Here is a 24197-nt window from a genome sequence, read left to right as displayed (position 1 = left end):
CTAATTTAGACATTGCAGCACAATGATTCAATTGGTTCAAAGGTGAAAAGGGAGTAAGTGAAGGGATGGGGCAGAATGGTAGCTGAGCTTTAACATGTGCCCACTTCTGATATTAGTTAGACCAGGCGAGATGTACAGGAGCAAAGATGGTCGTGGTCCGACCGCTTGGATGGAACAAAGGCATTTCCCAATGGCAAGAGAGAAACAGTAGAAGGTTGGCCACCAGTGTAGCACTTTCAGACTGGTTGTAAAACAGACTAGGTTGAGTGAATGCTAAAGGGTGGAATCATTCAAAATTTTTACCATATTATAAAAATAAATAAATAAGAAAGTAAGCTGGTGAAGAATTCAGAGGAATTCTGGGAATGGAAATATTTTATAGACTGACAATAAAGCCTATTAACAGTTAATGGAAGAAATTGTTTATTAAAGGGGGAACTGCTGCCACTTTGAGCAGCAACTCAACCTAAAAGAGTCAGGCACCAAGATTAAGTCATGTATGAGCATTGCAGAAGCATCTTGTAATGTACTTTATGTATTTTTTGCAATGGAAACAGTATCATCTAATTATGAGTGATATTGACCCAGATTCTGCAGTGGCAATGGTGGTCATTGTCATTACTCCTCTGAAATGGACAGGAACATCTGGAGTTGGACAGTTTAATAGAGATGCCGCAGTTATTGTCAGTGATTCGGTGCTCCTCCAGAGAGTGTGCAGTTGAAGTCTCTGCAAAATGTGATGAATTCGAAATCATTAACTGATGAGACCTTCCCTTTTTACACTACTAGTCTTGCTGTAGCAGATTTGAAAAAGTTAACCTTGTTGAATGAGGTGTGACTGAGTTTTCAACAGTATATCAAGTTCCTAGTTATTGCTAAACAAGCTCACAGGCCTGGAAAGATAATCGATATGAATGGAATATTAAATTTCTCCATTATGATAAAATTTCACATTTTTAAATCATTTGAAAATATATATATATTTCTACCTTAATGCATGCCCAAATGTTTATTTCATTCTGTAAAATGCTGGTAAAAATTGAAGGATAATTAGTGTACTTGACTTCCTGGTTTGCTGTTGGTGAGAATTCTCCAACATGATTGGGTGCTTGCCCTGCTTAATGACATCAGCAATGTTGGACAGCTGGAGGTGCCCTTAACTAGGCACCAGATTCAAATTAACATTGAGAAAGGTGAAATCCATGCCACAGAAATCACTAGATCTTTGTGGACAACCTTCTTCGAGGTCAGCAACGAGCACCATTCCTTTACCGCTGGCTGCAAAATCTGGGTCCTTCTGCTTCATGGCTATCAACTTAGACAAAAGCTTCCAGTAAGTTAACCAGAAGCAACAGTGTGCCATTAGTTGATTCTATTACTATAGCACAGCCCCAATTCATTTTATTTAATTATCTAGCTATTACATGTAAAAACAAATGTACAGTTAAAATTTGCTAGTTTTGGAATGATTGTTTTAACCTACTTTGTGAACTGGATTACTCAATCTATTTTTGATTTTAGTGGGTTTTTGTGTGTGTGGGGGGGAAAGCAATGATCAGTTTAGTTTTGAGAAACAGCAAAGTGAAATCATATCTGAGGAGTGCTTTCGAGAAACTCAAGTTGCTCCTCAATCAGTCGGAGATTCTCTTCGAGCTCTTTTTGCTTGATTAACAAAGCCTTTTTCAACTGGACAAAGTGCTGACAGTGCTGAAGCTGCTTCTCAGTGAGGTAGTTTGTTAAGATACTGAAGATCACCCGTTCTCGGTGGTCTTGATGTTCCTTCAGTCCTCTGGCGTCTTCGTGCTGGCGGGAGAGCATCCGGTGTCTTTCATTCAATGATTTCTAAACAAAAAATAACCTGTATTAGAACTAGCAAACCTTCCTCACTGGCTGCAGTAAGTCTGAGAATGTGCTATTTTATAAGGGCAGGAACATTATACTATATTTAACTACAAATATTTTTCTGGCTTTAAAGAGTCTTAAAGTTTGATGTCTCATCTAAGAGAAGGCACTGCTGACAATGCAGCACTCCCTCAGTGCTGCAGTGATTCTGATAATTCACCATATTGTTGTCAGATGTTAGATAATGGTTAACTGGCATTTCAGAAAATGATGGGGACTCCACGGATTTTTTTGTTAAAAAAAGTTAATTGACTAGTCACAAGTAAGGCTTACATTAACACTGCAATGAAGTTACTGTGAAATTCCCCTAGTCGCCACACTCTGGCGCCTGTTCGGGTCAATGCACCTAACCGGCACGTCTTTCAGACTGTGGGAGGAAACCGGACCACCCGGAGGAAACCCACGCTGACACGGGGAAAACATGCAAGGTCCACACAGACAGTGACCCAAGCCGGGAATCGAACCCGGGTCCCTGGCATTGTGAGGCAGCAGTGCTAACCACTCTGCCACTGTGCCGCCCTTAGTAACACTGTGGAGGGTTACTAAGGCTTGACAATGTGGTGTTCAGTTTATGATGGAGTTTTCTGGGTCTGGAAGTACCTGGCCAAATACTGGGATGTGGTAACATGAGGTCAGATATGAGAGTATAACGACAACAGGTGATGAATCATTGGACTTTACCATTGTGCAATGATTACCTAGGCTGTAGCAAACGTTTTTTATTTGTTTCTGGGATGTGGGTGCAGCTGGCTGGGCCAGCATTTATTGTCCAACTCTGAGGTCATTTGAGAGTCAACCACATTGTTGTGGATCCGGAGTCACATATAGGCCAAACCAGGTAAGGGCAACAGATATTTTTTCCCTCAAGGACAGAACCAGATGGGTTATTAATGGTTTCATGGCCATTATTAGGCTTTCGATTGCAGTTGTTTATTGAATTCAAATTCCAACGTCTGGTGAGATTCGAACCAGGGTTCCCAGAGCACTTCCCCGGGTCTCTGGATTACTAGTCCAGCAACAATACCACTGTGCCACTGCCTCCCCATTGAGAAGGGGCATCCCAGATTCTTAGACACCTAGACATGGCCAAGCAGTGGGGAGGAGTTCTCAAGGTTTGGCATTACGGAGACTTCCATTCTCTTTAAAAAAAAATGCAATGGCATATTTTATATCCACCTGAACAGGTAGATGTTGTTCTAATGTCTCATTCAAAAGAAAATGTTATCTCTGACTCGAATATTTTGAACATATACCAATATCAGTAATGCTGTAATTTTAACACCAAGGTCAGTCTTGGATATTCTGAGATCTTCAAGTCTCAAATATAGTTTCTTCCTTACACATTATCATTATACAATTCCAGATTCTTTCAACTAAATCCTTTGTCACATTTCTGGCCAATCTGAGACAGGCCAGAAGGACAATGATTGAATTTGAATTTGCTTTGTTGTGCTGCTCATTTAATCTTGTCATTAGATTTTACAACAACCTGCAAAATAAATTTATCATGAAAAGGCTGAATAAAGGACTCATATTTTCCTCAAGCAGCATTTCCAAATGGGGAATGAAGCTCTAATATGCATGAATCAAATCAGCTGATGTGCTCTGAGTATCTCAAGAATGTGCTACTTTAAGGTGACCTTTTTGTACATTATTGCGCTGGAATGTTAATCCCTTCGTGAAGCAGTTGCTGCAACATATTTGAGCTTTTTTCTCCACTAAGATTCAGCATTGTACTGTGCAGCAGACAAGAGGAATCAGCAGACTCAATTGCTCTGATGATGAAATAGCAACTTGTGCTGATTTAGCTTGAGAATCACTCTTAGCTCTTACCAAAACATTTCAGAACAATGACAGTGGTTTCCTCAGACAAGGATAATGAACCATTCTGCTTGATCAAAAAATATCCACATTACTCCTTTTTGTCACTTACATTTTAAAAATAGGCTTTGCAGTTTGAGGTGGTCAGGGCTGAGGCATGTTTGCGGTTCAGCCAGAATGTGCGAGCTTACATGCAGCAGCAAGATTAATTACTTAATATTTTAACAACTGAGGGTGGCACGGTGGGCACAGTGGTTAGCACTGCTGCCTCAAAGTGCCAGGGACCTGGGTTTGAATCCTGGCTTGGGCCACTGTGCAGGGTCTGCACGTTCTCCCCATGTCTGCATGGGTTTCCTCCAGGTGCTCTGGTTTCCTCCCACAGTCCGAAAGGCATGCTGGCAAGGTGAATAAAAGCAAATTACTGCGGATGCTGGAATCTGAAACCGAAAGAGAAAATGCTGGAAAATCTGGCAGCATCTGTAAGGAGAGAAAAGAGTTGACGTTTTGAGTCCAGATGACCCTTTGTCAATGCTGGTTAGGTGCACTGGTCATGCTAAATTCTCCCTCAGTGTAGCAGAACAGGTGCCAGAGTGTGGCAATTAGGGGGTTTTCACAGTAACTTCATTGCAGTGTTGATGTAAGCCTATTTGTGACACTAATAAATAAACTGAGATTCTTCATGTCTGTGCTTGGTTACAACCACGATTGATTTACCTAGGTTTTGTGCCATATGATATTTGACTTATTAACAGCTTTTACACCCTTATCGAAACATTTTATGGTAATATTTGAAATTATATCACACTGCTGAAATAATTCTTATCAAAATTACAAATGACATCCTGTATGACTGTGACAAAGGAAAATAATCCCCTGTTGTCCTTCTTGACCCTGTCTGCAGCTTTTGACATAGTTGATCACGCCACCCTTCTCCCTCCACGGCCTCACCCCTCCCAATCTCTATAATCTTCTCCAATCCAAGACATCTGCACTTGTCTAATTCTGGCTCCTTGAGCGGTGCTGATTGTATTCACTTCACCGATGGTTATGCCTTCAGCTGCCTATGGGTTAAGCTCTGAAATTCCTTCACTACACTGCTCCACCTTTCTACCTTGCTTTTCTCCTTTTTGCTACACTTTAAACCTATAATTTTGACCAAGCTTTTAGTCATCTGACCTAATCTCTCCCTTTGAAGCTTGGTGGCATACTGTTAAATAACGCTCGTGTGATGTGCTTTGGGACATTTTATTATGTTAAAGGCACTACATGAAAGTAAGCTCTTGTTGATCAATCTGCAATTTCTTTTAACAGGCTAAGTGCTATTATCAATTGTGATTTGCATGCATGAAACAATGGAAGCCCTACACTTCCCATATCTACCACATGCTCATCTGCATCATTCTACTGTTTGCTCACATTATTTGAGAGTCTAGAACATTGAGCCTGAAATTATTCCTAATTTAGATACAGCAACAGCCAAACAGTCAATAAACAACAAAAATTCCCTTGAAAACCCCCTTTGGGGCTGCATGTGGCACAGTGGTGAGCACTGCTGCCTCACAGCACCAGGGACCCAGGTTCAATTCCGGCCTCGGGTCCCTGCCTGTGTGGAGTTAGTACATTCTCCCCGTGTCTGTGTGGGTTTCTTCCGGATGCTCCGGTTTCCTCCCACACCCCAAAAATGTGCGGGTTAGGTTGATTGACCATGCTAAATTGCTCCTTGTGTCAGGGGGTTAGCAGGGTAAGTATGAGGGATTACGGGAATAGGGCCTGGGTGGGATTGTTGTTGGTGCAGACTCGATGGGCTGAATTGCCTTCTTCTGCACTGTAGGGATTCTATGATAATTCTATGAAAAATTTGATGTAAAGTTCTTTGTTCTCCGCAATAATCACTTCTGTTTTCCTTTATTCTCGAAATATCAGTGAAAACATACGTTTCAGTTATCTGCTATGTGGTCACAAAGCCAAAGGAGGATTGTTGCAAACCCAGTTAACTGAGTGTGGATGCAGTGTTTGCTGTAAATGATTAGTTAAATTCACTTCAGGCAAAGGCAAATTAAGATGAAAGTTCAGAGTTGTAATAAACACAGATTCCTGCAAATCCATGCCGCCCATCAAATCTCGCAGTCAAGGCACAGCCAATAGAATGTGTAGGTAATTGCCATGAAACCAGCACTTTTTCTATAATGTCCCCTCCCCACAACTGATAAGGTAAAGTGCTTTTCACAGAAGCACAAGATAATTACAAATGAGGAAAACCATTTGGTTCACTTTAATTCGTCCACCCAGAAAGTCTTCCCATTGAAACATCTAATTGTTTCTTAAATACCTAGTTTCCACAAGTCCATCTGGAAATCTATTCCATATATTCATCACTCTTTTGTGTGAAGAAAATTTGTGATACCAATTCTAAATACATCTTTTGTTAGTTTGTCCTGTTTGCACTCTAGAATTTGTATTTTTCTGATGGTTCTGGATATTTGGCCCCTGGGTGGCAGGAATGGAAGGGGAGGGCAGGGGAGAGGGCAGCAGTAACATTGGACAGAGGAGGGTTGGGACAGCTGCCTGATGCAGTCCCGGTGAAGTTTTCCAGTGGTAGCCTGGGTGCAGAGAGTCTATCTGTTCGTTGGATAATTAATGCCCCTATTAGAGGACATTAAGAGGAGCCACTGGTGTCTTGCCAGTGACAGGGCAGACCCTGCTATATGGAGAGGACACCAAGGACGCATCACTGCACCAACCTGAGAGCCATTGAAACCAGGTGCTCCAAGCACCCAGACAGACACTCCATACTCCCAGACACTCCAAGCACCCAGACAGTCACTCCATGCGCCCAGACACTCCAAGCCCCCAGACACTCCAAGCGCCCAGACACTCCAAGCGCCCAGACACTCCAAGAGCCCAGACACTCCAAGAGCCCAGACACTCCAAGAGCCCAGACACTCCAAGAGCCCAGACACTCCAAGCGCCCAGACACTCCAAGCGCCCAGACACTCCATGCGCCTAGACACTCCATGAGCCCAGACAGACACTCCATGTGCCCAGACACTCCATGTGCCCAGACTCTCTATGCGCCCAGACACTCCATGAGCCCAGACACTCCATGTGCCCAGACACTCCAAGAGCCCAGACACTCCAAGAGCCCAGACACTCCAAGAGCCCAGACACTCCAAGAGCCCAGACACTCCAAGAGCCCAGACACTCCAAGAGCCCAGACACTCCAAGCGCCCAGACACTCCATGCGCCTAGACACTCCATGAGCCCAGACAGACACTCCATGTGCCCAGACACTCCATGAGCCCAGACACTCCATGTGCCCAGACACTCCAAGAGCCCAGACACTCCAAGCGCCCAGACAGACACTCCATGCGCCCAGACACTCCATGTGCCCAGACTCTCTATGCGCCCAGACGCTCCATGTGCCCAGACACTCCATGCGCCCAGACACTCCATGTGCCCAGACACTCCATGTGCCCAGACACTCCATGTGCCCAGATGCTCCATGCGCCCAAACACTCCATGCGCCAGACAGAGAAGGGATGGTGGCAGAAAAGGCAACCCCTTCGTCTCCAATGACTCCACCCCCCCCCCCCCCACCCCCCGAACCCCCACCCCACCTGAGGAGCTTCTCTTCAGGTTTGTTAAACCTTTGTGCAGTAGTTTGCTCAGAGAATCATAGAAACCCTGCTGTACAGAAGGAGGCCATTCAGCCCATCGAGTCTGCACCAACAAAAATCCCACTTAGGCGCATTCCGTACCCCCACATATTTACCCCACTAATCCCTCTAACCTACGCATCCCGGGACACTAAGGGGCAAATTAGCATGGGCCAATCCACCTAACCCGCACAGCTTTGGACTGTGGGAGGAAACCGGAGCACCCGGAGGAAACCCACACAGATATGGGGAGAATGTGTAAACTCCACACAGACAGTGACCCAAGCCGGGAATCGAACCCAGGTCCCTGGAGCTATGAGGCAGCAGTGCTAACCACTGTGCTACCATGCTGTTCATGTTCATATTAAATCCCAACTGCCATTTTTCTGCTCACGTGTATATTTTGTCCAATCAATTTGGGAACTTCAGAGTTGCCTGTGCGGAATTCACTGTCCTGATGCCTCTTCACCCCTTTAGATAAGCATCAAAAAATTCCTTTTATATGCTGCCTTCTTATATCCTGAAGATATCCCAAAGGACAATGAATTCATGTTGTGTAGTCAGCTTTTAGTGAGCAATTGCAGGAGCCAGTTTACACACAGCAAGAGCCAATAAATATCAAACTGGTCAATTGATTTAAATTTTGGTTGAAGCAAAATTGTTGGTGTTCTTCTTTGAATATGGTGAAGGGATATTGTACATCTGCACAAACAGGTAGGCCAGGCCTTAATTTTACATTCCACAGAATAATACAGCACTCTCTCAGGGCTGAATATTTCTCAGGGTTCAGAGGCATGTTTTGATGTGCGAATGGCCACACTTAGTGCTTTTCTGAAGGAAATCCGATTTTTCTTTGCATTTCCAACCCTGCGCCCTGAGGTCAGGTTCCCCATTTTAAATGGAGGGCAACATTTGGATTTTCGCCCACACTCTATTTTCATAGAATCATAGAATCCCTTCAGTGCAGAAGAGGCCATTTGGCCCATCGGGTCTGCACCGACTCTCTGACAGAGTTTCTTACCCCTGCCCTATCCCTATAACCATGGTCAATCCCCCTAACCTAGACAACTTTGGACACTAAGGGGCAGTTTATCATGGCCAATCCATCTAACCTGCCCATTTTTGGACACTAAGGGGCAGTTTATCATGGCCAATCCACCTAACCTGCCCATCTTTGGACACTAAGGGGCAGTTTATCATGGTCAATCCCCCTAACCTGCCCTTCTTTGGACTGTGGGAGGAAACTCACACAGACACGGGGAGAACGTGCAAACTCCACACAGTCGTCCGAGGCAGGAATGGAACATGGGTTCCTGGCACTATGAGGCAGCAGTGTTAACCACTCTGCCACCAGGCTGCACCAATTTTTCAGAATTTCATCTGGTAGTGCAAGGTTTTGGAAGCACATTAATAGAAAGTCATGTTTGTCAGTTCATGAGAAAATGGAAAGCTTGCTGAGGAGTCTGGAATATTCTGAAGGGTCAGTGTAAAGCATTTTCACACCTCCAGATATCACTATTAGGTGCTGTATTAGATCTGTCCTTTAAAGGGAAGTTGACCCTTTTCCAATGGAGAAAGCACCATAATGCAGAAAAACATGCATCAAAGTGTCCTATCAGGATATGCTGTCATCTTTTCTACAGTGATTTAAATGGCTCTGGCAGGAAAGAAGACTGGTTGAAATGAGTGCCTTCTTTTCTTTATGTCCAATAGAGTAGTCTATTGTTTGGACACATGTGGCCATTATCAATGCTTGGCTGAGTTTCAAGTACTAATGGGTTTCAGTCATCTGGACATTAAAGACAGTTTCAAGAAGTTGCAGTAACAACTGGTGTCTTTGACGTGGTTTCTGGTTTGTTGACATACACTAATCAGATTGCAAGTGTTACAAGGTTTATTTCACATGCTAGAATATGTTTTTCTCCTAAATAAATGATGTGGAGGCTTTTATTAGATGGTGAGATGTTCTTTATTCCCAACAAGTGTAAAATATTTTCCATTGATATTAAATTGAATTTGAGGACTATACGTTGGCCAGTTTTTGTTATTTGTTCATGGGATGAGGCATTTATGGCCCATCTCTACTTGTCCATGAGAAGGTGCTGTTCAGCCGCCTTCTTGAACTGTTGCAGTTAATGTGATGTAGGCAGAACCACAGTGCTGTAAGGAACAAAGTTCCAGGATTTTGACCCAGTGACAGTGAGGGCGATATAGTTCCACGCCAGGATGGAGTGGGTTTGGAGGAGAACTTGCAAGTGGTGATGTTCTCATGCTTCTGTTGCCCTGCCCTTGTTCCTCTAGATATTAGAGGTCACGGGTTTGGAAGATGCTGTCAAAGGAGGCCTGGGGAGTTGCTGCAGTGCAGCTTGTAGTTGGTATATACCCTGCTGCCACTGTGTGTCAGTAATGTTGGGAGTGAATGTTGAAGGTGGTGTTTGGGTGCCAATCAAACCCAATGCTTTGTCCTGAATGGTGAGAAGCTTTTTAAGTGTTGTTGAAGCTGCTTGTATCGAGGAAATTGGAGAGTGTTCCATCACACTCCTGACTTGTGCCTTGATGATGGTGGATAGGATTTGGGGAGCCAGGAGTGAGTTTACTTCCATAGTATTCCCAGCCTCTGACCCAGTCTTGTAGATACAGTATTTAGATGGCTGATACAGTTCAGTTTCCATTCAATGGTAACCCCAGGATGTTGATGGTGGGGGATTCAGTGATAATAATGCCATTCAATTTCAAGTGGGGATGGTTAGATGCTCTTTTGCTGGAGATGATTACTGCCTGGCACTTGTGTGACATGAATGCTACTTGGCAGTTATCATTTGATTTTGATTTGATTTATTATTGTCACATATATTAGTAGACAGTGAAAAGTATTATTTCTTGCTATACAGACAAAGCATACCATTCATAGAGAAGGAAACGAGAGAGTGCAGAATGTATTGTTACAGTAAAAGAGTTAGAATGAAGTTTGAGTCATAGAACGAGAGTAAAAGATAGAATTTGAAGGTTATGCTGGGCACAGCTTGCAAGAAGTCGCCTTGCTCCAATGCCATCTTGAATATTTTTTTCGTATCATACTGGGAAAATGGCTGTGGAGGATACAAATGGGATATTGGGGTGAAATGAATGGCATGGGTGATCTGAGGCAAAAATGATTTGTGAATGACGGGATGCGCAGTTTGCCAGCCATGGAAGTGTACAGGTCGGGTTTTCCCAGATGAAGATTCGCCTCTCAATATTAACCCAAGTTGTGTGTCCAAGTAAATCTAAATCTACATACTTCTGAATCAGAAGTGAACGTGTTATCAGCTAACACTAATGTTAAATTTAACTGTTGGCAGTACATGGGAAATACTTCTCAGGAATGAAACATTGGGCTTGATCTTACTGGCCATTCACCCCACGTTCCCACTGCAGCGAGGTTGAGGAATTTGGCTCCCAGCAAAATCTCTGTACACTGCAGCGGGATGGGAAAATCCCACCGGCGGTAACATTCCGGCTATGCTCGGTGACATGCCGTTTTATACCGTATTTCTAGGAAGAAGGAATGCGTCCACACCTGAACGTTTTTTCGCTTTAAGTGCACAATCATTAGAACACAATCCTTAAAATGTGACGCAAGTGATTTTGGTTTGTGCTTAGATTATCACTGGAAGGGAATCCCAAATTCCACAAGAATCCACAGCTAAAATCACTGGGAATATTCAGGTAGTAACAAATAGAATATTTTCCTGGTTCTTTTGGTAATGTCTGCTCTGGTAAAATGCCAAACCAAATACAACTGGATTATTGCACAAACCTTCTCTCCCAAGTCAGTGGTCTCGTTGACTTTACTCAGGGCACTTTCTACTCGCACCAGACGGCTCGATAGACACAGCAGCAAGTTCATCACTTTGTCCAAGTCCTCAATGAAGGTCTTGTACTTCTGGATTTCATTCGGTGTGCAGACATCGTTGACCCAGGCCTCAATATCCCCACCTAGCGTGCTATTCATTTTGACATCTTCATTTAAGCTCGCTTTAGCTTGCTGAAGCTTTTGAAGTTTACATTTGATTGCGTTAATTAACTCCTTCTGGAAATCAAAGCAGAACAATTTTTAGCATGCGCATTCTCTTTAAACACATTAGCAACTTTACATCCACCCAAGAGACAGCAGGCCTGATTCCAACCTGGGGCGTAACAGCGACAGGTTGGGGCCAACATGAGTGATAAAAATATTTGGTTTCAGCAATGTGAAGTCTGGGAGATTTTAACAATGGCTTCTGCCTGACCCTGGTGGTTAAAATGACTGCAATAAATAGCATAGCCCTTGAATCGGGGGTGGGGGGGCATGTTCCGAAGGCCAGGTGATCAGCGAGGACCCTTTGGATCATCCTGGCAGGACGCTAAGCCAATCGGCATGGACTACGGGTTGAGGCAGGTCTCACAGTTGGAGTTAGGGAGTCCAGAAGAGCAGTCTCATTTGTAGTCCAGTCTTATCTTGTTGCACACGTGTGTTATTAGGTTTTTGGCAATTAAACCTTTATTCAGCCTCGACCTTTTACAATGACTGTGGGTTGGAACACATTGGAAAAGCTGCAGGAAGCGCTTGGCCATCATGTGATAAACTGGGTTTTTCTGTTCTCGCAGGCAGGCAGGTTTAAAATCTGGCCTTGCCATGCTGCTTAATATACATCTCAGGATTTAGCAACAATATGGGGTGAAGGTGTCATCTGCGTTTTATGTGCAACATAATCAGGAATCCACTTAAAGTATATATTTTTTCTATAAAATGTGTGTCTTCACTCAGTGTGCGGCACATGGTGGAGTATGCTCACACTGCCCCATATTAAGTTATATCAACAGAAATATATCGGGCAACATTCTCCGGCCTCCCAGCCACGTGTTTCCTGTCGGCGGGAGGTGCGCGCTGTTTGCTGGCAGCGGGATTCTGTGGTCCCGCCGCTGTAAATGGGAATTCCCATCAATGTCTCCCTACGCCGGCAGGAAACCCGCGGGTGGGAGTGTGCTGCCGGTGGAACCAGAGAATCCCGCCGGCATGAACAGCCGGAGAATTCCGGCCATGGACTTTTGAATGGCTTGCTGCATTTTCCAGGCCCCTTCCTCCCTCCTCCTCTCTGTGATGGCAGCCATAAAATTCAGTCCTAAGTACTTATAAGAAGAAACAGAGCGACTCAACCTGGAAAGGGGAGGAGTTGGGGAGTAAAGGGACTTAATTAAAAAAGAAACAGCAGATTATATCAAGCGATCGAATGTCACATGATTATGCCTCCAGAGCTGGTTCCTCTATAGCACAAGCATATATCAATGGCATCCCTTGTGATCTAAATTGGACAGTCTTCACGTGTGATTTTCCATATATTTTGAAGGCAGACAGAGGAATACTTCGTGCAACAGTGTGAGGCAGGGATTGTTAAGGTGCTTAATTTCAGAAATGGCCAGTGATCACACGAAAGTCACAAACAAATAAAATTTTGCTCCACTCCATCTCACTTCTCTCTTTGAAAAATGCAAAAAAAAATGATAAACCAAGCATCCTATTTCTTTCTGGGACTGACTTACTTTGTTTTTCTTTCTAGATAAATATCAACTTCCAAATCCAACTTCCTAAATTGTTAGTTTTGTAGCTCAGGGCCAAGAATATGCTGGGAGTCCGATTTTCAAACCCCAAACTACTCCCAACTATAGGTTTCCTTCCAATGTCTGTTAATTCTGACCCCAAGAAGCAGAGGGCTGTCGTCTTTGACATTTTCTCATCCAGCGATTCATAGAATCATAGAATCCCCACAATGCAGAAGGAGGCCATTTGGCCCATCGAGTGTGCACCAACCACAATCCTACCCAGCCTCTATCCCCTTAACCCCATGTATTGAGCCTGCTAGTCCCCCATATGATTGGCAATTTAGCATGGCCAGTCAACCTAACCCGCACATCTTTGGACTGTGGGAGGAAACCAGGGCACCCAGAGGAAACCCACGCAGACACGGGGATAACGTGCAAACTCCACACAGACAGTGCCCCAAGCCGAGAATCGAATCTAGGTCCCTGGCGCTGTGAGGCAGCAGTGCTAACCACTGTGCCACCGTGCCGCCTCTTGCTGATTCATCAGCAGGCCTGTCAACCAAATGGACTACCCACTCGCCCAGAAATATATGCTCCACAGTCACATCAAGGCTGAGCCATGAAAAAGAATTGTTGCCCCACAAGGTGGGAATACTTGTTAACCATCCGGGATGAGATGACTAATTATTCCCAGTCATCCCAGTTAATGGGATCTGGGAGAAGACAATAAATAAATCTTGTCATATGAATTTGAAATACATTCTAAGTTGTGACTGTTCTCATATTGGGTCATCTGGTTTTAATACATATTTCAATGCCCACACCTGTGGCATTCCTCCTTATAGTGTATGGTTGAAAATACAACACTCAAAGCACAGTTTGGGCAGCATGGTGGCACAGTGGTTAACACTGCTACTTCATAGTTCCAGGAACCCGGTTCAATTCCAGCTTTGGATGACTGGGGAGTTTGCACATTCTGCCCGTGTCTGTGTGGGTTTCCTCCGGGTGCTCTGGTTTCCTCCCACGGTCCAAAGGTGTGAAGGTTAGGTGGATTGTCCACGCTAAATTGCCCCTTGGTGCCCAAAGACTTGTAGGTTAGACGGATTAGCCATGTTAAATGTGTGGAGTTACAGGGATAGGGTGGGAGAGAGGGCCTGGATAAGATAATCTCAGTAAGAAGTTTAACAACACCAGGTTAAAGTCCAACTTTAGATGGACAAAGATGAGGTTGGACTTTAACCTGGTGTTGTTAAACTTCTTACTGTGTTTACCCCAGTCCAACGCCGGCATCTCCACATTAAGATAATCTATCAGAGAGTTGGTGCAGGGCCGATGGGCCGAATGGTCTCTTCTGCACTATAGGGAATCTATGATTAATCCCAAAACCTTCTGCAAGAGAAAGAAAATCAAAAACTACTAAATGTGAAAATATCACATCCCTGCAAATTAGTAACAATGTGAGGATATCCTCGTTGCAACAAAATTACTTCCAAAGAATACATTAATGATGTTGTTGCAGAGAAGAAATCTCTTGTTACACATTGTTGCACGAGGCAATAATGCTGTTGCCTGGAAGAGGGCAGTAATATTGTATGCATTAGAGTGTAGCAGGGTATCTCCCACTATTAGGTCACTAGCCATGAAGCAGGCCATTGAAGATTATCACCTGTGAAAGGGCATTAGGACGTGGTGAAAATTCTTCCTAAGCACAGAGGTGGTTAACACAAAGATAGCGTGTCATGTTGCTATAGTGAAAAAGTGCATTGTACCGAGAGTATAAGCAACAGGAATGCAGTGCAGAAAATGAGTTAGCTGGTGCATGTAGAAGCTTAGTATTATCCCCAAAATTGGCTTCAAAGGAACAAAGATGTACTGGGATCTCATCATGAAACACTCACCTTCTTCTCTGTGGCACCAGTTGGGCACTCCATTTCACACGTGGCCCTCTCTTTTTCCTGATTAACTTTGATTGGTATTTCAGATTGGGAATCTTCTTTTGTAGAAGATGGGGATTGATTATCTTGCTCATCTCTAATGAAAAGAATCGGATAACAGTGCGGGGGTTATGCTTCCAATGGTCTGCATTAACACTACAGAATATCAGGCATCAACACGACCAGCATGATTCCACTTACCCTTACTGTAACTTTACCAATAGCAAACTATCATTGTGAGACATATCATTCAGAAAGTAAGAGATTGGAGTGATGCAGTGAACTAATATAATATAGTTTCAATCCTCCGATGTGGGTTCAAATCCTTCTCAAACCTATCTCTTGGGGGCGGAGGGCCAATAGAGTCTTAGATTAAATAAGTTTGAGTGAGATCCAAGCAAGTGTTTAATAGGTGTGCATGAGTCCAGAGCATAAAACTGTTGATGAGAATTCTCAATTGAGAAATTCCCTGCCTCCCTCCAATAGAGAGTAGCAATAGATCAGGTACAGTCTTGGTCCCCTTACTTGAGAAGGGATGTAGTTGCATTGGAGGCAGTTCGGAGGAGGTTCACTAGATCGATTCCAAAGATGAGGGATTTGTCTTGCAAAGAGAGATTGGGCAGTTTAGGCCTATACTCCTTGGAGTTTAGAAGAATGAGAGGAGATCTCATTGAAGTGTACAAAATGATAAAGGGGATTGACAAAGTAGATGTGGAGAGGATGTTTCCTCTTGTGGTGCAATCTAGAACAAGGGGTCATAGTTTTAGGATAAGGGGTAGCAGATTTAAAACAGAGATGAGAAGAAATTACTTCTCTCAAAGGGTCATGAATCTGTGGAATTCATGACCCCAGAGTATGGTGGGTGTCGGGACTTTGAGTAAATTTAAAGAAGAGGTGGGAAGATTTTTATTTAGTCAGGGGCTGAAAGACTATGGTGATCAGGCAGGAAAGCGGAATTGAGGCCGGGATGAGATCGCCCATGATCGTATTAAACATTCTCCTCGTGTCTGTGTGGGTTTCCTCTGGGTGCTCCGGTTTCCTCCCACAGTCCAAAGATGTGCAGGTTAGGTTGATTGGCCATGCTAAAAGTTGCCCCTTAGTGTCCTGAGATGTGTAGGTTAGAGGAATTAGTGGGTAAAATATGTAGGGATGTGAGGGTAGGGCCTGGGTGGGATTGTGGTCGGTGCAGACTCGATGGGCCAAATGGCCTCTTTCTGCACTGTGATCTATGATCTAAATAGTGGAGCAGACTCGAGGGGTTGAATTGCCTACTCCTGCCCCGGGCTTTTATGTTCTTATGTTATCAGGTGGGAATTTTTTTTAATATGAGCAATAGGACAGGAGAAGAGCACAGGGCCTCCTCAAGTCAGTACTGCCATTCAGCAAGATATTCAGCCTCAACTCCACTCTTTTAGGAGCAGAAGAGGGACTTCTGGACACTCCACTGTAACCCAACCCATTTTCTTGGGTCTGAGGTCATTTCCTATACAAAGTGTTTTAATGAGGGAGAGATGAATAGAAGGATATGTTGAAGGGATTAGCTGAAGAGGAATGGAGCAACAGAGTGGGCTTGTTGACCCAAATAGTCTATTTCTGTCCTGTAAAATCTATGTAATGTGGGCTACCACTTGGATTTCTGTCACTAAAAAGAAGTTTGTCCATTTAGGTTGGGAAAGTCGACACTATTACAGCATGACTTCCGCTGTACTGCTGGAAGAGATGGCATGAGAAATCAAGAGGACAGGCGCCATGTGTCTGTGCCACCATCATTTCAATTTGCAGCTGGCCAGATTAGAGTGGGAAAGGATTGGTTCAATCTGATTTTAACTGGTTCCAACCAACCCTACCATTGGTTCACCGCCATGGTCCCACTAAGATTGTGCAGGATTATGGTGGAAAAAGGGACAAAAATCGGATGAGCAGGCCTGCATCTTGAACTCCATTTTCTTGCAAGCTGTCCTGATGAGTTCAAAATGAAAAACTTTAATAGCATGTCCCTTTTTCTCATGCTACAAGCATAAAGCTGTATGCCATTGATAGATGGAAATTTCTGTTAACCAGCATTTTTGATTGACTGGCACCATCTATTGCCAGATTGTAATGACCTCATTGAGGCCCATGAGGTTGGCCTCTTGGAGTATGAGCTCCCTGATTGAGGTAATGACTGCCTGTCTAATCAGTGAGTCTCATCTTTATATATTGAGACTTCCGATTCTGACTTTGTACCTGAAGCACTATGAGGATTGGAATTGAGTTTGTAAATAAAGGGAATCTGGTGAAGGAACACCAGCCTTAGAGATGTTATTTCACATATAATAAAGATTTTACTGCATTTAAATGGTAACCAGGTTGAAAAAGGTAGATCCACACCATCAACCACTATTTGTGGTAATAGGACAAAGGGCTCAAGAGCAAGTTTAGGAAAAGGCAAAATTAGGTCTAATAGTGGGGAGGCGGTGCCTTAGTTTCTGGATTATTATTAACCTAATAATCCAGAAACTCAGCTAATGTTCTGGGGATCTGGGTTCAAATTGCGCCACTGCAGATGGTGGAATTTGAATACAATTTTTAAAAATCCGGAATTAAGAATCTACTGATGATCATGAAACCATTGTCGATTGTCAGAAAAAACCTATCTGGTTCACTAATGTCCCTTAGGGAAGGAAATCTGCCATCTTTACCTGGTCTGGCCTACAAATGACTCCAGAGCCACAGCAATGTGTGGTTGGCTCTCAACTGCCCTCTGAACAAGGGCAATTAGGGATGGGCAATAAATGCTGGCCAGCCAGCGATGCCCATGTCTCACAAATGAATAAAAAGAAACCTCTTGTTCAGGTGAGGGTCGATCAATGAACAGAGATGATACTTGCACATGGAACAATGGAACAATACTTCTAGAATCATTTATCAAACAAATGTCACAATGGGGACAATGGCATGTTATTTCCATATGGATGATATTAGAGCATCAAGTACTCTTCCTCATGTCAGTATTCACCCTGCGCATAGCATAAAACACCCCAACAATGACTTGTTTAGGATAAATTTGCCAAACAGTGGTGTTGAGCAGAATGCAGCTCCATGGTGTTGCACACTTGTTGCAATCCTTTCCTAGGCTGTGTGAGAGACTGTGTGATACAGTTAAACATGTCAATGTCACATCAGTCACTCCATTTACAATGGAGCAAATGATAGGAACACAGGGAATTACTGATGGATCCAAAAATCAATGATATCTGACAGTTTTATATTAAACTCTAAATGCTAAATAAATTGGAATGCTAGTTATTGCTCCTTGCTGTGCACCATTGTGTGAATAGCTTTTGTTACATCTTTGCACAATATGATGCCATATGACCAGTAACACATTATGTCGCTGCTGGACCCTCATCTCCGCTCACCTCCAGCACTGGCTCAGCCTGTTGCAGCAGATGGCACTGAGAGCAGTTCGAGCACATCTTGTGCAATTGTTCTCAGTACATATTTCAGTGGCACTGTCATGTACTCGGGAAAGGTGAGAGTGAGTGAGGTTTTCTGTATGGCTTGGGCTGAGGATGACCCTGGATGCTAATCAATAATCACTTTACATTTGAACCATATCAATAGCGTTTATAACACTGGAGAAAGAGAATGTTGTCAGTGTCAGAGCAGAATACTTCTGTCCAGTATTTACCCGTTTCCATATCACACAAAGAGCTAAAATGTTGCTATTAAATGTTAGTTGACTTCCCAACTAGTGTTCCCCAACCACTCTTGCTCTGAACCCATTTTCTGATGCATTAATTCATATCCCACTATGCCACTAAACTCCGTGTATAATTCCCCTCTGACCCTGCTCCCAATCTTGAGAGGGGAGATGGTGGCGCAATGTCACTGGACAAGTAATCCAGAGACCCAAGATAATACTCTAGGGAACCGGGTTCAAATCCCACCACAGCAGATAGTAAAATTTGAATTCAAAGAAAATCTGGAATTAAAAAGTTCAATGATGATCATGAATTGATTGTTGTAAAAACCCATCTGGTTCCCAAATCTCCTTCAGAGAAGGAAATCTGCCATCCTTACCCGGTCTGGCCTATAAGTGACTCCAGATCCATGGCAATGTGTTTGAACATAGAACATAGAAAGCCACAGCACAAACAGGCCCTTCGACCCACAAGTTGCGCTGATCATATCCCTACCTCTAGGCCTATCTATAGCCCTCAATCCCATTAAATCCCATGTACTCATCCAGAAGTCTCTTAAAAGACCCCAACGAGTTTGCCTCCACCACCACCGACGTCAGCCGATTCCACTCACCCACCACCCTCTGAGTGAAAAACTTACCCCTGACATCTCCTCTGTACCTACCCCCCAGCACCTTAAACCTGTGTCCTCTCGTAGCAACCATTTCAGCCCTTGGAAATAGCCTCTGAGAGTCTACCCTATCCAGACCTCTCAACATCTTGTAAACCTCTATCAGGTCACCTCTCATCCTTCGTCTCTCCAGGGAGAAGAGACCAAGCTCCCTCAACCTATCCTCATAAGGCATGCCCCCCAATCCAGGCAACATCCTTGTAAATCTCCTCTGCACCCTTTCAATGGCTTCAACATCTTTCCTGTAATGAGGTGACCAGAACTGCGCGCAGTACTCCAAGTGGGGTCTAACCAGGGTCCTATAAAGCTGCAGCATTATCTCCCGACTCCTAAACTCAATCCCTCGATTAATGAAGGCTAGTACGCCGTACGCCTTCTTGACCGCATCCTCCACCTGCGAGGCCGATTTAAGAGTCCTATGGACCCGGACCCCAAGGTCCTTCTGATCCTCTACACTGCTAAGAATGGTACCCTTCATATTATACTGCTGCTTCATCCCATTGGATCTGCCAAAATGGATCACTACACACTTATCCGGGTTGAAGTCCATCTGCCACTTCTCCGCCCAGTCTTGCATTCTATCTATGTCTCGCTGCAACTTCTGACATCCCTCCAAACTATCCACAACACCACCTACCTTGGTGTCGTCAGCAAACTTACCAACCCATCCCTCCACTTCCTCATCCAGGTCATTTATGAAAATGACAAACAGCAAGGGTCCCAGAACAGATCCCTGGGGCACTCCACTGGTCACTGACCTCCATGCAGAGAAAGTTTGCATGGAGGTCAGTGACCAGTTTGACTCTTAAATGCCGACTAAAATGGCCTAGCATTCAATTCAAGAGCAACTAGGAATGGGCAATTAATGCTGGCCCAGCCAGCAAAGCTCACATCCCCTGAATGAATGAATAAAAAACAATGAAGATGTACTGGCGACACCTGACAAATAATCTGCTGGGAGGAAGTGAAGAAATTGGAAGGAGAAGCATTCTAGTTCATTCTTGCACTATGCAATACAACATTAGTGGAGGTCAAAGAATAGAATTAATAGCTAAAATGACTTTTCAGATTACATTAAGCATGATGGCAGCTGTTGCAAAATCATTATTGACAGATTTTAAGACCTTAAAGATATCACTTTGCTCACTCAGTTTCCAGTAATCCTTTCACACTATAATTTATTGGCAGAGTATGCACAAAATATATATCATAGTGGAGGCGATGGCCTATGGTATTATCGCGAGACAATTAATCCAGAAACTCAGCTAATGTTCTGGGGACCCGGGTTCGAATCCCAGCACGGCAGGTGGTGGAATTTGAATTCAATAAAAAATATCTGGAATTAAGAATTTACTGATGACCATTGTCGATTGTCAGGAAAACCCATCTGCTTCACTAATGTCCTTTAGGGAAGGAAATCTGCCATCCTTACCTGGTCTGGCCTACATGTGACTCCAGAGCCACAGCAATGCGGTTGGACTCTCAACTGCCCTCCAAGGGCAACTAGGTATAGGCAATAAATGCTGGCCAGCCTGTGACGCCCATATCCCACAATGAATAAAAAAGAAATGCTTAAACTACTTACTTATTCTTGGTATCTTTCTCCATTGTCTGATTATACATTTGCTTCCTCTGACAAGCTTCAAGCACTAAGATATCCTTTCGAAACAACTCTTCCACAAGATCCATTATCGTTTTCCTTCTGGGATTGGGATCAAGGACATCTGCTAGTGAACGATCCTCATCTATAATTTCCTTCATAAGCTCCTCCATTCTCAAATCTTCGGGGGACTTTGTCTTCACCCTCGGATGGACAGAGGTGGTATCTGGATCTGTTGAAAGTTGTTGAGTTGGTTCTTCCCCATTATCTTGATCGTTTTCTACTGGCAACAACCTACTGTTCTCACTTTCACCTTCAACAGATGTTGCAACTTGTGCCACAGAGGTTGGCATGGGCCTTTCGAAACTGGTGCTTGCACAGTTTGGCAAAGATCCCAATTCCAATGGCACGTACCTGTAACGCTGTTCCTTGCCACTTCTTCCAGGATTTGTTTGAACAGATTCCTTGGTTGGCAGTGAATTCTTTCCACTAGGAGAGAAAAACATGGAGTCAGGTCTAAAAGCTAGAGTTAAGATGACATTTGACAAGCATCTCAGATTCACAATGAAGGAGTTAATTTTTAGTTTGTTTAAGGAGGTTCCTCCTCACTACCAAACGCACCCACCACAACTGTCTGTATTGCATTTAAGGTCAGTAACCATTTTATCAGAGAAGGAAAAGAAAGTGAAAATGTGCTGGGAAAGGTATTTTCCAACATAGTTCTTGTATTTCCCTGGTGAGGCAATAAAGGTTGTGATGAGGATTATTAATACAGCCCTGAGCTAATAGACTTTTAGTTAATAGACTCCAAGCAGGATAGTTTCACAGAAAATAACATCAGAACATTTAATATATTTTTGGGCTCGTATAAAAAGGTATATTTTGTTTTAAATTTATTTTCTTGCATCAGCTCAAACAGCACAGACTTTCCTCATGATTGCGGCTCAGATGAGAAGTAGCTCCCACTATGATCACGGTTGAGATTAATCCCCCGGTTTATATAAAGGAAAATTCCTGTTCACTTACCGGCAGAGCCATATTAAGGATTTCTGAGGCTATGGGCAGTGACATTGAAGGTCAGGCCTCCACAGAGCAATAACCCTCCACATCCTCCCCCGCCTCCCCTCCACGACTAATTAACATTTTCAGCAGCACCAAGATTGACATTCAACAAACTGGCAACTTGAGGTGTAGCAATTTTGATGCCAAGCTCACCTTTATGCTGTCTTTATCATCTGGCACTTTCAAAGGTGAAGCATGAAACATGAGCAGCGAAGGAGACACTGACTACACTCAATGGGGTGATCTTGTCCCTAATGCTGAGTTTTATATTCGCAGCACTCTGGGCATACCTACACCTCAGCGACTGCAACGGTTCAAGGAAGCAGCTCACCACCACCTTCTCAAGGGCAACTCAGGATGGGCAATGAATGCTGGTCTAGCCAATGACCCCCCATAAAAGGAATTTTAAAAAAGACTGAAGCTCTGAAATACATTAGACCATAAGAACATAAGACATAGGATAGAATTAGGCCACTCGGCCCATCAAGTCTGTTCCAGCATTTAATCATGGCTGATATTTTTCTCAGCCCCATTCTCCTGCCTTTTCCCCATAACCCCTGATCCCCTTATTAATCAAGAACCTATCTATCTCTGTCTTAAAGACATTCAATGACCCGGCCTCCTCAGCCTTCTGCGGCAAAGAGTTCCACCAATTCACCACTCTCTGGCTGAAGAAATTCCTCCTCATCTCTGTTTTAAAGGATCGTCCCTTTGGCCTGAGGTTGTGCCCTCTGGTTCTAGTTTTAGCACAATGACTCTGCTACACCTGAATCCAAGCTAATCGAGACTCTTAACCTTTCACTACTGGTGTCTGTGGGTAAAATAAATGTCAGAGTATTTAAAAATTGCAATGGAGCAAAAATAAAACCCCTCTCTGTCGCCTTACCTGGTCAATTGTGTCATGATTTTGGTTTCTTTACTTGTTGATATTTCCATGGGTGAAATTGCGAATGGTTTTGAGAGTTGCTGTGGTGTGAGGTTCGGTTGAACAGAAATGTTTTCAGAAGCTAAGCAAGGATCTGTCGCATCATTCTCTGATATGGTAGAGGAATCCTCAACGAACACTTCATCCTCCCAGCATGACTGAGAAGAAGGAGAGTTCGGCTGATCTCCCACTTTCCTGATTGGTGACGGCAGGCTGGAGTGTGGAGATGGGGGTCCAGGAGAGGCAGGTTCGGCACCAAGAGAAGCTGCGTGAACCTTGGCCACGTTGGGACCTCTCTCCAATACAGTGGCGGCTGCAACCTGGTTGGTTCCTAACTTCATGTCTTCCCTCTTCAATTTAGTCCAGTTTTGTTTAGAAAAGGACAGTCTCGGTGGGGGAACGGGCGCCTTTTTCAATGTCTGCGCTACATTATTCCATTTAGCTTGAGCTCCGCTCTTTCTTCCAAGAGATCCCAAATTTCCTGTTTTGAATTCTGGCTCAAAGTCAGTCGCCAAGCAGTGGAGCTGGTCAGAGCTTTGGCTCAGGAGCTGGGGAGTACTGGCTCCTGACGATGCCAATTCATCCAGGGACTTTCCTCTTGTTCTTAGCGGAATGCTGGGTGCCATCCTTTCGCGCTCACCTTCATTACATTTTGAATAGGAAATTGCTTCCCTTCCAGAATTGATTTTCGCCGTGACGGGCCTGAGAGGGAACATTACAAATTGACAAGATTTGGATTGTGAGTGCAGAACTGGAGCACAAACGTCACAAAATTAACAAGTTTCAAGCAAAGCTGATTTTAGAATGTTTTCTCGTCCTGACTCCCACATATAGAATAAAACTCCAGCTAAAATGGGCGACACCGTGGCACAGTGGTTAGCACTGCTCACAGCGCCAGGGACCCGGGTTCGATTCCCGGCTTGGGTCACTTTCTATGTGGAGTCTGCACGTTCTCCCCATGTCTGCGTGGGTTTCCTTCGGGTGCTCTGATTTCCTCCCACAGTCCAAAGATGTGTGGATTTGCCATGCTAAATTGCCCCTTAGTGTCAGGAGGACTAGCTAGGGTAAATGCATGGGGTTATGGGGGATAGGGCCTGGGTGGAATTGTGGTTGGTGCAAACTCGATGGGCCGAGTGGCCTCCTCTTGCACTGTAGGACTCTATGATTATTTTTCCAGCTCCTTTTGGAAATAGAATCTGCTGAGAGCAGAATCGTGACAGATTAAAATAATCACAGGTAAATAGAGTCCAGTAACATATGAAATATGATGATCCAAAATGACCCCATGTATTCTTTTTCTAACAGGGCTGTGTCAGGCAGAGTTGACTGCACCCTCTGCTGGTGAATGAGTGAACTTCTCTAGATGCTGTAATTATTGA

The 24197-nt window shown here is 44.0% G+C and overlaps 1 protein-coding gene across 1 annotated transcript in view; it reads right to left on the bottom strand.

Annotated features, from left to right (window-relative positions):
- Positions 1-1587: 1587 nt before the first annotated feature.
- The window catches only part of shroom1 (shroom family member 1), a 28104-nt gene continuing 5494 nt past the window's right edge, over positions 1588-24197 (bottom strand). Inside the window, 5 exon segments of the mRNA XM_078231565.1 lie at positions 1588-1842; positions 11179-11451; positions 14840-14972; positions 20817-21266; positions 22762-23520. Coding sequence (XP_078087691.1) covers positions 1588-1842; positions 11179-11451; positions 14840-14972; positions 20817-21266; positions 22762-23520 — 1870 coding nt within the window.

The sequence above is a fragment of the Mustelus asterias genome, chromosome 16 (assembly GCF_964213995.1).
Source record: "Mustelus asterias chromosome 16, sMusAst1.hap1.1, whole genome shotgun sequence".
Lineage (NCBI taxonomy): Eukaryota > Metazoa > Chordata > Chondrichthyes > Carcharhiniformes > Triakidae > Mustelus > Mustelus asterias.
The sequence above is the reverse complement of the archived record's forward strand: the minus strand, read 5'-3'. Positions and strand labels throughout refer to the sequence as shown.